Below are 15,514 nucleotides of genomic sequence, written 5' to 3' on the forward strand. Positions count from 1 at the left end.
ACTCCCTATTCAGCGAAATTTTATCTGGTCCACCTTGTGCCATCGCATTATTTTAGTGCACTTGAAAACAGTCTTACATTTATCTACTGAGGCTCACACCTTTACTCTGTCGGCAACTTTGATTGGTTGATCAATTAATTATCTATTTTTAGTAGGATAAAGATATTTAAAGAAATAAGATCATTACTGGAATTCATTGTACCTAGATGAATATTCTATCTTCTAATTATTCTAACGTAGGAAGAAAGAGTGTAGAGGTACTGTCTTTGCTGTTGACATGGACCACTGGTGACTGCGGTCTGATAATACTTTCGTTTTGTTCCTGGATGGTGACGTATAAACATTCTCTAGCAAAGTACACTCCTTCATTCTGCTGATAACATTTACTGACAGATTGGTTAAAATCCTCATATAGTTTGGCAAGACCGGATGAGTTGGCCGTGCGGTTATGGTCGCGCAGCTGTGAGCTTACATCCGGAAGTTAGTGGGTTCGAACCCCACTCTCGGCAGCCCTGAATATGGTTTCCCGTGGTTTCTCATTTTCACACCAGGAAAATGCTGGGGATGAACCTTTCCTAACCCTTTCCTATCCCATCGTCGCCATAAGACCTCCATGTGTTGGTGCGACGTATATATATATTGGCAAGGTTAAGTCCTAGTCGCTTTCCATGTTAAGTAAGACCAATCGGCCCGCCGACATTATTGGTTTCATAAACAAAGTATGTGCAATCCTTCAAGAAGGAATGAGCATGCGTGTGTTACTTTAGCTAACTTCCTCGCAGGCACTCTTTTCCCGGAAAAGAATTGAATCTATACAGTAGATATGATGTTTGTTAAATCTGACCAGTAGCGTCCGGATTTTGAGGCAGTAATAGATCAGAATGCAAACATACTCAAGAGAGTAACCAGTATACTCTAGTCTGCACAACAAATACGCTACGAGATTTGCATAAACATTAGGAGAACGTCCTATCAGAATCCCTACATGTTCCTCTCGCTACATTATTGAAGAGCGGGCTGCATAACACTTCCTACTAATCAAATAGTTCGCATTCTAACCAATTACTGACTAAAAATCTTCTGATGAAATATTAAATTAAAGAGACATACAGTATCATGTACTGATTTTTTGAGTGCCTATGCATAACAATTTTAACCTTTTATTGATGTCGGATTGTGACACCTTCTTGTCGGTATACTACATCAAGTAATAATTACTGTCTAACATTAATTTGTACAGGTCGACGCCTGAGAACGGTGTACAGATCGGAGGTGAATCCTTGCCCGGTCAGTTTGACGTGTCTCACCCAACCAAAGTGCTGATGCATGGCTTCAATGAGGGGATCACCGTTCTTTTCCGAGTCAGGGACGGTGAGTGTGTTTTTAAAATGTTAGTAATAACATCGCCTTGTTTAGAAGAAGTCACTTCAGAGGAGCCATTTTAGGTTTGAGATTGATGAGCAGAAAACCGATTTTTATGCTGTAATACGTTAGAATGGGAACTGATTTGGTTAGTAGGGAGTGTTATGCAACCCTTTCTTCCAAAATGTACCAAGGGTAACATAGGCCGTCACCGTCAGGAGTTGGTGTGGAGGTATGGATGGGCTGAAATCGAACGCCAACTAACGACGAAATGACTAGTTAAGGAATACCTGCTCCTCCCAAGCCTGTCTGAACTCTTTGGCGGGAAATGGACGACAAAATACAAAACTACGGCCAATCTGCGAGCGGATGAAGGTTACGTTGTTTAGTCCATCCTGTATTTAGTCGGGTGGGCTTTACAGAAAATTTGTGTTTGAGAATTAAAGTTCTGAACTTTATACATACATACATCATCATTATAGACTGTTATGCCTTTCAGCGTTCAGTCTGCAAGCCTCTGTGAATTTACTAAACGTCGCCACAATCCTCGATTTGCAGCTAGTGTTGTGGCCTCATTTAGTTCTATACCTCTTATCTTTAAATCGTTAGAAACCGAGTCTAACCATCGTCGTCTCTACTTCTCCTACCCTCCATAACAGAGTCCATTATTCTCCTAGGTAACCTATCCTCCTCCATTCGCCTCACATGACCCCACCACCAAAGCCGCTTTATGCGTACAGCTTCATCCATCGAGTTCAATCCTAAATTAGCCTTTATCTCCTCATTCCGAATACCCTCCTGCCATTCTTCCCACCTGTTTGTACCGGCAATCATTCTTGCTACTTTCATGTCTGTTACTTCTAACTTGTGAATAAGATATCCTGAGTCCACCCAGCTTTCGCTCCCGAAAAGCAAAGTTGGTCTGAAAACAGACCGATGTAAAGATAGTTTCGTCTGGGAGCTGACTTCCTTCTATTTTATCTTCTATTCCATCTTCAATTGTTTCTTCATTAATTCCAAATTCATTTAGGTCTTTGCTGATTTATTTTAACCAATAATTGCAATTTTTCATTGATAAGGCCAAGTTTAACATTTTCTTTTTGAGCCTTTTATTATCCATTGTATACAAGTGACCATAAAATTGTAATCACCGTTTCCTGATTGTATCTGTGACTTTTTCTGTAACTTGACAGATTTCGTGTGATTTCTTTTTCGTCCAAATTCCATTTTCGCATGTTGGTCCTAATATTTGGTGAGAATTTTCCCTCCTTGTTTTTCGATCAACTTTATTCGAGATCTTCCACCAATTGTAATAGTTTCAGATGCATAAAGTGCTTCTGTTTTAACTTCTGTGTTATAATGCCGTTATTTTGACTTTTTTGTATAGTTCTTTTATTGTATCTCTTGCAAGTAATTGTGTATGCTCTTGGAAGTTTTGCAATTATTTCTTGCCATGCTGGTTCAATAATTTAATCTAGATACTTAAATTTGTCTACTTGAGCGATATTTTCATATTTGGTGATTAAAGGTTTACTGTTGAAACCTGATCTAATCCCTTCCATATATTTTGTCTTTTCTTAATTTGGAGTTGTGTCTTGACTGCTGTTTTGTGGAGTTTTCCTATAGTAAGTACGTAAGTAAGTAATTCGTCTTTATTCGTGGCGAAGTTAGGGCTCAAGGCCCTCTCTTACACTTAACCACAATATTTAAAATGATTAACGTACATATAATATTTAAATACAACAGATCTTTTAAAATAATATGGTACTAATAGAAAATTTGGAGATTGTAATAAAAAACTATTATAGAATCTACAACACTACAATCTAAGTGTACATGATAATAAATATAAAACTAACACTAGTGATAATAAGAGACGGAAACACAGAAGAAAAAAAACTATAACTAGCAAATATATTTCTAATTTTTATGAATATATGCTCATTCACACACTCATTCACACTACACACATCGAAAAGTCAGCTAGAGGTATTCAGAAAGTGATTCCGGCAATCCATCTTAAATCTCCTACGAGAACGCAAATCCCTAATGGTAGCAGGTAGGGTATTCAACAGCCTCGCGGCAGTGACTACAAAGGAGCGGTTGTAGGTCCTGGAGTGACTGAGAGATATTGTTAAACAGGAGCCAGATCGTGTATCGTGGTTATGATAGGAGGAGAGGTAATTAAATTTTGAAGAGAGATAATTCGGTACACCTGTGTTTAGAACTCCATGCAGAAGACTATATCATTTGTATAATTTTTAATCTGAGTAGTACATTTCCCTATGACCTATTCAATTTCACACTCAGTCTAACACATATACGAGTGGTGCCCTTTTATTCGCATAACAGACGGAAAAACAGCCATAAATCCGAAGGTACTCCATCCACGCGTACCAACAATCGTTATTCTTCCGTGCAGCCTCCCAATCCAGCTGCCATAGTATTCAGGAGTATCTATGATATCAACCTCAAAGGCATTAATTACATACCAATGGTCGTGCAAGTATACTTGCGCTTGGCGAAAGTCAGAACAACCGCTGACAAAAATTCTCCATTCTACAGGCTGTTCAATGTCTAGAACAGTGCAGTTCAAAAAAATAATTCCTTAGAGTCTATCTACCTGTAGATCTATTTTTACAGCAATTCACCATCTCCGTAAAAACTCCCTAAATAACCTTGTAATGTTGATTTGAACCACACAATGTATTTTATACATTCCACATTAAGCCCTATCCCATAAATATAATTATGAATGTCAGAACTAGAAGGAAATTATAGTTCAGATATGAAATCACGTTTTTGATTTATTTATTTTAATCTTTCTTGTAAAGATTAAATTAGTTTAGATATGAAATATTGTTCTTTTCTCATTGTAAATATAATATTAGAATAGTTCAGATATTAGATTATTAGACTGATTCGGAACATTGAAAAATAAATACCCGTAAACAATTGTCACTGACATTGGGTTTAGAAATCCTGTAGTTCGCGGTAAATAAATAAATAAATGAACAAATAAATAAACAAACAAACAAATAAATAAATAAATAAATAAATAAATAAATAAATAAATAAATAAATAAATAAATAAATAAATAAATAAATAAATAAATAAATAAATAAATAAATAAATAAATAAATAAATAAATAAATAAATAAATAAATAAATAAATAAATAAATAAATAAATAAATAAATAAATAAATAAATAAATAAATAAATAAATAAATAAATAAATAAATAAATAAATAAATAAATAAATAAATAAATAAATAAATAAATAAATAAATAAATAAATAAATAAATAAATAAATAAATAAATAAATAAATAAATAAATAAATAAATAAATAAATAAATAAATAAATAAATAAATAAATAAATAAATAAATAAATAAATAAATAAATAAATAAATAAATAAATAAATAAATAAATAAACTACTGATGGGAGCTATTATCTCTATTATTACAAACTCTTATTATTATTATCGTGAGTTCCCTCGCGATTCCCTGGCAATCGCCGACTATTTGGTAAACACCAGGCTCCACCGGGCAGTGATCACTGCGTGGAGGGCCCACTATACCTATTACAATTTGTTTGGTACTTATAACTGTATATTAGGTTTGATTTGTTCACTACTAACAACACAGAGTCTAACTTGGAGGAGAACTCTGTATAGACTCTGGAAATAAATAAATAAATAAATAAATAAATAAATAAATAAATAAATAAATAAATAAATAAATAAATAAATAAATAAATAAATAAATAAATACGTGCCCTTGGCCAGTAGGCGGTAATGATCGAGCTTAGAATAGCATTCACTAAACATCATTTATATATTCCATTATGGTAAACCATATCAGCAAATACAAACAAAAATAATTCTTGCATGAGAGGGTTAACCCTTAACTAGTCCACTTACTGTGCGCCAATAAACGTGAATGTGTTAAAGAGAGCCATTGTATTGTTTCAGCATATCTACAGAAAGGTGACTATAATATTGTGATGGTGGACTGGAACAAGTACGGGAAGAACCCGTGCTACCCGGTGGCGAGATCGAACGCCTGGTTCGCCGGCAAGTGTTCAGCTCACATGATCAAGAGGCTGGTAGAAGCAGGAGTGAAGGACATCCATGCTATAGGCGTCAGCCTGGGTGCTCATGTGGTAGGCTACGCTGCGAACGAACTCAAGCCGTACAAATTACCCAGGATAACAGGTAAGTTTGTTATCGACGGCATCCGAGATACGCGCTTTATTCAAAATGATGTAGTCTGGAATGTTGATTTTCTCCTTAAAGAGTGACTGTTCGTTAAAAAGATTCCCTAAAATGGAATCCATTCTTTCCAGTGTCAATCTTTAATTTGTCACTCTGTCGAACACAACATACAAACTATGAACACATTATTATTATTGTTACCGAGGTTTGGTGGACCAGCAGAGGTGAAAAAAGGTGCCGGGATGAATGATCTAACTATAAAGTCAAAGTTAATTTAAAATTTTAACAAAGGTTATCTTTTCAGAAGAAACAACAAAATTATAACAACTTTTTACTTGGTAAAATAACAATTTGGAAACAAGACTTAGAAAGATCCAAGATTTCAGAATTTTAACACTCTTAGGCTACAAGCCCTAGTATTATAATCTTGAGTTCCTAGCTCAACTTTTAACAGGCGAGCACAAATTGTTCAAAGGGCAGAAAGCCCCTAATCCCTGGAGCACTTGCTCCCAACTTCAAATATCAAGTCTCCCAGAGGCACAGTTACCACATTAGAAAAGAGCTGACACGCTCTCAGTTTTTCAAGCCTATTTAAGGCAATACCAGAAACTTACAATTATTAGCCATCATGGCACAACTTACAAAAAAACAAAACAAAACAGGGGTATCTTGTACCCAACCTACTGGGCCTTAGCAAAAAAGAACAGGTTAAGTAAATGGCCCGAAACACCAAATAGAATGGAGGCGTGTACTTGCATTCTTAAAACCTAAAAGGCACTAGGCCGACGAAACAGGGGCTATTCCCACACTATGGGGGTGACTAGTATAAGAATAATTTAATACATTACGGAAAGGAAGAAAACCAGTTACAAAACGAAGTCACCTCAAACCAATATGAAGGGGAGCTGGAGAAGGTAATTCACTCTCTATCCCCGAAATACAGTTACAGATTTTATGAGATTTTCACATTAGCCGGCAGAATTTACATTTTAAAGAAGTTGGTTACATATTAAAGTTTCGGACCTATCCCTCGGGTTAAACTGCGGAGCTAGCAAGAAATAAAGATGTTAAACGGCCATTACCTTGCTGAGAAACTGCTGCCTGATGAAAGAGGCACCTTCCGCTTCCTGCTTCACATACACACTCTTAGTTAGATGTTGATCAAATGGCCAAGAGACGTGAAAATCCGCAGTTTATAAACCCTAGGGGAAGGTTCGAGACCTTTCATGAATAATCAAGCCAGACCCTCTCAATTTTATTTGGCCATACAAAATTTACACTCAAACTCGAAGAAGAAATCCAGGATTGATCGGAAATTAATTACAAAAATTAGCGATAGGCTGGATTCAAAACTGGCGGAAAGAAAAGATAAATGTTGCCAACCCACAAATGAATGAAATACATTTAGTAAAGAAAAAACTTATGAATACAAAATTTCTCCAAAAAAGGGTACCTGATCATAGTTTTTGTAGTGGCATCTGTTGTAGAAAGTCCAAACTTCATGATAAATGGTAACCAAAACACGTTGAAATACACACAGTCCTGGAGACTTCACAATCACAAAATTCAGGTAGTGACATCATCTGAGTAAAAGTTTAAGGAGGGCTAGTTCCAAGTTCACTGTTCCTCCAGTAGAGGAGGTTTTATTGGCGCAAGTTTTAAATGTGCGGCGTAGAGGTGTACCTACCGGTACAATTATTATTATTATTATTATTATTATTATTATTATTATTATTATTATTAACAAATATATCGCAGCTGGCAATAATCACTTACAGTATTGTAATAGTAAAGTTAACATAATTACACAACAACAACAACAAACAAACAAAAAACAAGAGTACAACAAGTAAATCCATGGGAGAAATATTACAAGAAATACTACTAGTTTAACGTTCTAAATCCAGCATCATCATATAAAGTTTCATACACAAATGAATTATTTCCAGTGCTTAACACTACGGCTTATAATACTATAGTTTGGGCTTACTACAAGCTTAACACTACAAGTGACAATAAACCACATATCTGGAAAAATTAACAACTGATTAACAATTGAATGACAGGTTTCGTTCAACATCCTCACATTCTGCCCAATCACTTTTATATATTGCCCGAATAGGAAACTAGGGGGGCAAGAAGTGGGAGTGTGTTTATTTGTCAGCATGGTTCTGCTACCTTATAACTAGGGCCCGGATGTTTATGCTGTAATAGGTTAGAATGCAAACTTACTGAAGCGAGTAACAAGTAGAGTCTACCTGCACGACGGTAGTGTTATGAGGTTTGCATAAACATTAGGGGTTATAATGGGACGAACCGCTACTGTTTATGCAAACCTCATAACATTTCCGTCGTGCAGGTAGACTCTACTTGTTACTCGCTTCAGTAAGTTTGCATTCTAACCTATTACTGCATAAACATCCGGGCCCTACTATAACAAATCACCAGATCTTGTAGAGCACTTTAAGGTAGATCAACTCATACAACCTTGCAACATCGCAACGTTTCTTCGCTTGTGGTAGCCATTTTGTTATTGATCGACGTTGTGATCTTAGTTCTTGTCGTATTGGGAATTTCAGCAGCTAAACTACAATTAAAGACATCAGAGTTCCTGAATATCTTCCATTAGAGAGATGTTTCTTACAAACTCCTACTGACGATTTAAAGGCAGAAAGTCACTCATCAAAGAATTTGGTATGTGGAATGCCTTGCATAACTCAACAAATTTTCGAGGTATCATGCCTCTACTCACGATCAGCAAGCTCCGTTTTAAGACGTTCTTCTTCGAGGGAATATTCTTCTTCTGTTAAATTTTAGCGAAGTTCAGAAGAAATGGAAAACATTACTCCCTCGTTGAAAGTGTACCTATAGACCTGAAAAAGTGTACCTGGAGCTGAAGACTAGATAGAGTATGTTGACATTAGATTCTAGGTAACATTTCATTTTATTATTTGTGATGTTAAAGTTTTGACCGGTGCTGTACAGGTTTTAATATTGTTTCAGGCCTGGATCCTGCCAGTCCACTGTTTGAGCTCGCCTCCAACGAACACAAGTTGGACTCTAGCGATGCTGAATTTGTGGACGTTATTCATACAAATGCTCTGGTTCAAGGAAAGGCAGAGCGACTCGGACACGTGGACTTCTACATGAACGGGGGCACTCATCAGCCAGGCTGTACCTTCGTAGCCAGTGAGTATCTACACAGTTGCAGTCGAGTTGAGTCCGAATTTTCATGCAGTAATAGGTTAGAACGCAAACTAATTTGGTTGGTAGGAAGTGTCTACTAGCCCGGTCTTTCACAATGTAGTGATAGTAACATAAATTCTAGGGGTTCTGATAGACCGTACTCCTAATGTTTATGCAATTCTCATAGCATACTCGTTGTACAAACTAGCCCGCTCTTCCACAACGTAGTGAGAGTAACATAACTTCCAGGGGTTCTGATAGCCGTAGACCCTAAAGTTTATTTAATTCTCATAGCATACCTGATGTATTCGTACGGACTAGCCCGCTCTTTCACTATGTAGTAAGAGTAACATACATTCAAGGGGTTCTGATAGACCTACTCCTAATGTTTATGCATATATCATAGCATGCCCGCTGTGCAGTGTAGTGAGAGTAACATAAATTCTAGGGGTTCTGATAAACCCTGCCAGTAATCTTTATGCATACACTGACTGACAGTGACAATGCAACACCAAGGAGGAGTGGTTCGAAAGGGATGAAAGTTGGGGAAAAAACAGAGACGGCACGGACGCATAATTGATGTTTATTTCAAACCGTTATGCAGGTTACACAATGCGCTCGGCATCGACTCAGTAGGATGTAGGACCACCGCGAGCGGCGATGCACGCAGAAACACGTCGAGGTACAGAGTCAATAAGAGTGCGGATGGTGTCCTGAGGGATGGTTCTCCATTCTCTGTCAACCATTTGCCACAGTTAGTCGTCCGTACGAGGCTGGGGCAGAGTTTGCAAACGGCGTCCAATGAGATCCCTCACGTGTTCGATTGGTGAGAGATCCGGAGAGTACGCTGGCCACGGAAGCATCTGTACACCTCGTAGAGCCTGTTGGGAGATGCGAGCAGTGTGTGGGCGGGCATTATCCTGCTGAAACAGAGCATTGGGCAGCCCCTGAAGGTACGAGAGTGCCACCGGCCGCAGCACATGCTGCACGTAGCGGTGGGCATTTAACGTGCCTTGAATACGCACTAGAGGTGACGTGGAATCATACGCAATAGCGCCCCAAACCATGATGCCGCGTTGTCTAGCGGTAGGGCGCTCCACAGTTACTGCCGGATTTGACCTTTCTCCACGCCGACGCCACACTCGTCTGCGGTGACTATCACTGACAGAACAGAAGCGTGACTCATCGGAGAACACGACGTTCCGCCATTCCCTCATCCAAGTCGCTCTAGCCCGGCACCATGCCAGGCGTGCACGTCTATGCTGTGGAGTCAATGGTAGTCTTCTGAGCGGACGCCGGGAGTGCAGGCCTCCTTCAACCAATCGACGGGAAATTGTTCTGGTCGATATTGGAACAGCCAGGGTGTCTTGCACATGCTGAAGAATGGCGGTTGACGTGGCGTGCGGGGCTGCCACCGCTTGGCGGCGGATGCGCCAATCCTCGCGTGCTGACGTCACTCGGGCTGCGCCTGGACCCCTCGCACGTGCCACATGTCCCTGCGCCAACCATCTTCGCCACAGGCGCTGCACCGTGGACACATCCCTATGGGTATCGGCTGCGATTTGACGAAGCGACCAACCTGCCCTTCTCAGCCCGATCACCATACCCCTCGTAAAGTCGTCTGTCTGCTGGAAATGCCTCCGTTGACGGCGGCCTGGCATTCTTAGCTATACACGTGTCCTGTGGCACACGACAACACGTTCTACAATGACTGTCGGCTGAGAAATCACGGTACGAAGTGGGCCATTCGCCAACGCCGTGTCCCATTTATCGTTCGCTACGTGCGCAGTACAGCGGCGCATTTCACATCATGAGCATACCTCAGTGACGTCAGTCTACCCTGCAATTGGCATAAAGTTCTGACCACTCCTTCTTGGTGTTGCATTTGCTCTGTCAGTCAGTGTATATCATAGCATGCCCGTTGTGCAGGCTACCCCGGTCTTCCAGAATGTAGTGAGAGTAATATACATTCGAGGGGTTCGGATTGGCCTACCCCTAAAGTTTATGCAATTCTCATAGCATTACCGTTCTGCAGGTGGACTATACTTGTTACTCGCTTCAGTAAGTTTACATTCTAACCTGTTACTGCCTAAAACTCTGGGCACTACGCACGAGGTAGTTAGCTAAAGTTGGGATCCCGATTACATTTGAGTTGTGCTATATGTGGACTGGGTTGATGGGTAAGCCAGCGTTCTTGAGACCAGTCACTGGTGGCTTTTGCTCTCGTTTCGCCACGAGGCTGCATTCACAGTTGTTCGTGCTCCAAGAACGATGGTCATTCCTTTCTCCACACCAATTGTAAGAGCGCTGTAATTGGAGGTTGGTACTGGACTGTGTCTCAACCTGTAGATATGATTGGGTTTTATGAACGAAGGACAATGTGCTTTGATATAATAACATACATAGATCTTCATTAGAGACTGTTATGCTTTGAGCGTTTAGTCTCATAACCTCTGCGAATTTACTAAACGTCTCAACAATCCTTTGCTTGTAAACACGTCTGAGGCAATGTTTAGAACCATACCTCTTATAATTTAATTCATTAGGAACTGAGTCTAACCATTGCCGTCTTGGTCTCCCTCTACTTCTCTTACCCTCCATGACAGAGTCCATTATTTTTCTAGGTAACCTATTCTCCTCCATTCACCTCACATGACCCCACCACCGAAGCCGGTTCATGCGTACAACTACATCCATCGTGTTCATTCCTAACTTAGCTTTTAGCTCCTCATTTCGAGCATCCTCCTGCCCTGTTCCCACCTGTTTGGACCAGCGATCAATCTCGCTACTTACATGTCTGTTATTTCTAGCTTATTAATAAGATATCCTGATTCCACCCAATTTTCACTCTCGTACAACAAAGTTCATATGAAAATAGACTGGATGTAAAAATAGTTTCGTCCGAAAGCTGACTTCTTTCTTACAGAATACTGCGAGCTCACTGCTTTAGCTTTGCTACACCTTGATTCAATCTCGATCAGTATACTACTGTCCTAGGAGAATACACTTCCTAAGTGCTTGAAAATGTCTGACGGTGTGGGTTACTGTAGTCACGCCCCAGTTCGTGAACCATGACCTAGTAAGTGGTCCTGAGAGTGAGGATAGGAGTGGGCATCTCTGACATATTCTGAGTCATGGTCCTCCTTTTGCTCAGGCAACTAGGATGATACAATCCATCGCTGGTCCTTTGCTTTACGTCACAGATAGGTCTTATGGCGATGTTGGGATAATACCAATATAACGGGTCCGTTATTGGACATTATACATATTCAGGCTAACTAATAACACGCACTGAACACCGGCTTGAGAGTGGAAACATTTTTTTACAAGCGGAGTGATTTGAACATGAACCTTAGAGCTCACAGGATCGCTACTGTCAGCCGGATGAAAGCTGCGGTGCGTTTGTTCTCGGCATGGTTCTTAAGTCGTTCTTAAGTCATGTGCAGATTTAGCAACATCAGCTCGCAAAGCCTATTTGAAATCCGCTGCAAATCTATCTAATTAACTAACTTGAGCAGCTGATAAATTGACAACTATGTGAGATATCCAATTACTTTTTGAAATTACCAATCAGTATGACCAACACACTAACGCTCATGTACCCGATTCACGTTCTTCCGACAAGACATTGATAGATACATTTTCTTTCTTCCAGAGCCTCTAACCTGTGATCATCTCCGATCCGTGGCCTACTTCGCCGAGTCGATCGTAAGTGAAGATGGATTCTGGGCTTGGAAATGTAGTGGGCAGGCCCAGTACGCCCTTGGCCAATGTCCACAGAAAGGGGAACCTGTGTTAGTTGGAGAGTTTGTGGACAAGAGGTATAGTATTATTCTTGTGTGTGTATTCATCGTTATTATTATTATTATTATTATCCTTTCAACCATCTATGGGCTGCAATTACGTAACTTCCATTGCTTTCTCAAGTTCCTTCTCCTTCCTCTTTCGCCAATATTCCTTCATCCGTTGGTTTGCTCGTGCTCGTTCTTCTGCCGTGTATACTCTATTTTTCCTCGTTTTCTCATCAGCTAGATCCTTCACCTCCGCAACTCTCTGCCTGAAGATTTTTCTGTTTGTTATATCTTCTGCCGTGGTTCCTCATGTTTCTAAATCTCAGTGGACTTATTTTACTCATGCGACTTGTGTCTTCCTGTTCTCCTGGAAGGTGAGGATCCTGTTGGCGAGTCTCTCTAATTCCATTCTTTTAATATGTCCGTAGAACGTCAATCTCCCCTTTTTCATTGTGGTGGTGATGTTTTCAAATTGTTGGTATAGTTCTTGGTTTGGTCTCATGCAAAACGTAAACTTGGCTGATGATTTTCTGGATCCAAGAATCTTTCAAAGGAACCTCTTTTCTTTCTTTTCCAAATCTGAGAGTCCCATCGTAGCTATTATTATTATTATTATTATTATTATTATTATTATTATTATTATTATTTAGCTGATGCTGATGTTTTCTTCTCACAAAATCTCTTCATCTGGGCAGTGAAAATTTTCCTAATTCTTCAGTCCATGATTTATTGGTCGTGGTATTCATTTTCTTAGCAAAATGATGTTGTTGACTGCTTTTTTGAATTGGAGTCGATGTTGAGTAATTTCCCGTGGAATACCAATTTCATGAAAGTATTTTTTCTATTTCACTAAACCAGTTGTTCTTGACTTTCATTGTGAGAGCAAGGTTGAGAATCCTTTCGGTGAGCCTGTCATGGTTAATTCTGAGAATGTGGCTATAGAACTTCAATCCTGATGGTGTCGGTGTTCGTTTCATGATGGAGATAAATCTCGCGAGACTTCCGTTTCATCCAGATTCTCTTTGAGTAGACTGGACCAAAGATTTTCTACAATATTTTCCCCTCCCGTTCCTCTGTCTTTAATAAGTGATCTGCCTCCAATGATCAAGGTTTCCTTGGCGTATAGTGCTTCAGGTTTGATAAATGAGTTGTAATGTCTTAATTTTGCTTTCCCAGATGTTGATTTTTTGTTATATCTGTAATTTTGAGAACCTCTCCTTGTTTAGTTATCATTATTATAGTTCTTTCTCCGTTATGGTCTTCTAGGGACCATGTGACAATTTTAATACTTCATCCTTTGTTTTTCTTCTTCTTCCTCCTCCAATACTCCACATTCTCACTATGTCCCCTTTTCCCCTCCTCGCACTATTTTGAGGCTGTTTTCTTTCACTCCTCACCTTGGAATTCTTCCATTTTTAGCACTTTCTTTCTAAAAATCTCTCTGTGTGTTGCTTCTTCTTACCTTAGGTTGTTTATTTCCAAATCTTTCTTGACTTCATGAATCCAGGTTGTTGTTGAGTTGACTTCTTGTTACAAAGATAATTGAAGATCTGTTTGGTTAACCTGTTGTCATCTATTCTGTATAAATGTAAAATAAATATCAATCGCCTCTTCCCATTGTATCTGTTATGTTTTCTAACTAACGATATATTTCATCATTCCTTCTTGATTTCCAGAGTTCAGTAGTTCTGAGCGGACGGAGTATTTTTCGTATAATTTTTCTTTCCAGTACTTCTAATGTATTCAGCTTGTAATTCGGTGCTATTATTATTATTATTATTATTATTATTATTATTATTATTATTATTATTATTATTATTAAATGTGGACTTATTGGCGGAGATTATGTACAGAAATAATGATTACTTATGTAAATATGTAGGAATGAAATCTCAACGCTCATTTCTTTGGTTTTGATTTTATAATCCTTCCTTTGATCATCTTAGAACAGCAATATCGGATTCAAGGAGCTGTAGTCTGGCCATGTATATAGAATATAAATAAATTGCTCTGTTTCTTTTCTTGTCGTTCCAGTGCAAGAGGATTCTATGTGACGAAGACTAGAAGCCAATCACCATTCGCTGTAGGCAGATGGGACACTAAAGTGTCATCGCGATGACCTGAAAGGATTGGTTATATTTGCGTCTATGAACAATGTACAACTTTCACCGTTTGAGTTCTAAACTAACTTTAGAAAATCTCATATTAAATGTTTAATTAGAAGGACCTACCGGCCGTCATTTTTATGTATGTAAAATGCAAATCTATATGATGGCCTCGCAACACAGGAATATTTTGAAAAAAATTCTAGTTATTTCGGACTTTGGAGAATATTGATACCGTAAGCTTACAAAATATAATATCCTAATATTATATACAGAGACAGTCTGTAAGTTTTTGTTTTTGTCCTTAGGATTAACTTATAAAATTGTAAGTCTTTTGGAACCAGTTTCGTCCATTTAACATCTAAAAATAATGTTGAAGATTCTTGAGGTCAGTCTCTTGTTGTACTATGTGACCGTAGAAGATAAGTCTCCTCTTTCTCATAACTGATGTTATGCTCTCTAAATGTTGGTAAAGCTCGCTGTTATGCCAGATTCTGTATCCACCTCCCTCTTTAATGTAGCCCAGGATTTTTCTCATGATCTCTATTTCTTTCAGTTTTAAATTCCTGAGTTGTCCCTTCCTAACCATGTTCGAGCATTCTGTGACACAGAGTACCGAAGGTCTAACTACGGTTTCATACTGTCGAAGTCTGAGGCGAAGAGAAAGGGATTTGGATTTGTAAACGTTCTTGCAGAGATGGAAAGTTATCTCCAGTTTGATAGTCCGACTTTTATGGCTAGATGTTCACTAACGTTCGAAGTTACTCATTCTCCGAGTTATTTTTGGGAGTTAGTTTCCTTTATTTATTTATTAGCCCTATTCGATTTTCGATTTCTTTGTGCTCGCAC

At 38.8% G+C, this 15,514-nt stretch overlaps 1 protein-coding gene across 2 annotated transcripts in view; it reads left to right on the forward strand.

The window, feature by feature from the left end:
* LOC136885306 (lipase member H) overlaps nt 1-14,786 on the forward strand; it is a 40,957-nt gene extending 26,171 nt beyond the window's left edge. For both annotated transcript variants that reach the window (XM_068230440.1, XM_068230439.1), the window contains exons 4-8: nt 1,241-1,371; nt 5,341-5,583; nt 8,587-8,772; nt 12,425-12,590; nt 14,595-14,786. In XM_068230440.1, coding sequence (XP_068086541.1) covers nt 1,241-1,371; nt 5,341-5,583; nt 8,587-8,772; nt 12,425-12,590; nt 14,595-14,679 — 811 coding nt within the window. In that variant the 3' untranslated portion in view covers nt 14,680-14,786. The remainder of the gene's footprint in view (nt 1-1,240; nt 1,372-5,340; nt 5,584-8,586; nt 8,773-12,424; nt 12,591-14,594) is intronic.
* The last annotated feature ends 728 nt before the right edge of the window (nt 14,787-15,514 follow it).

This window comes from Anabrus simplex, chromosome 14 (assembly GCF_040414725.1).
Source record: "Anabrus simplex isolate iqAnaSimp1 chromosome 14, ASM4041472v1, whole genome shotgun sequence".
Classification (NCBI taxonomy): Eukaryota; Metazoa; Arthropoda; class Insecta; order Orthoptera; family Tettigoniidae; genus Anabrus; species Anabrus simplex.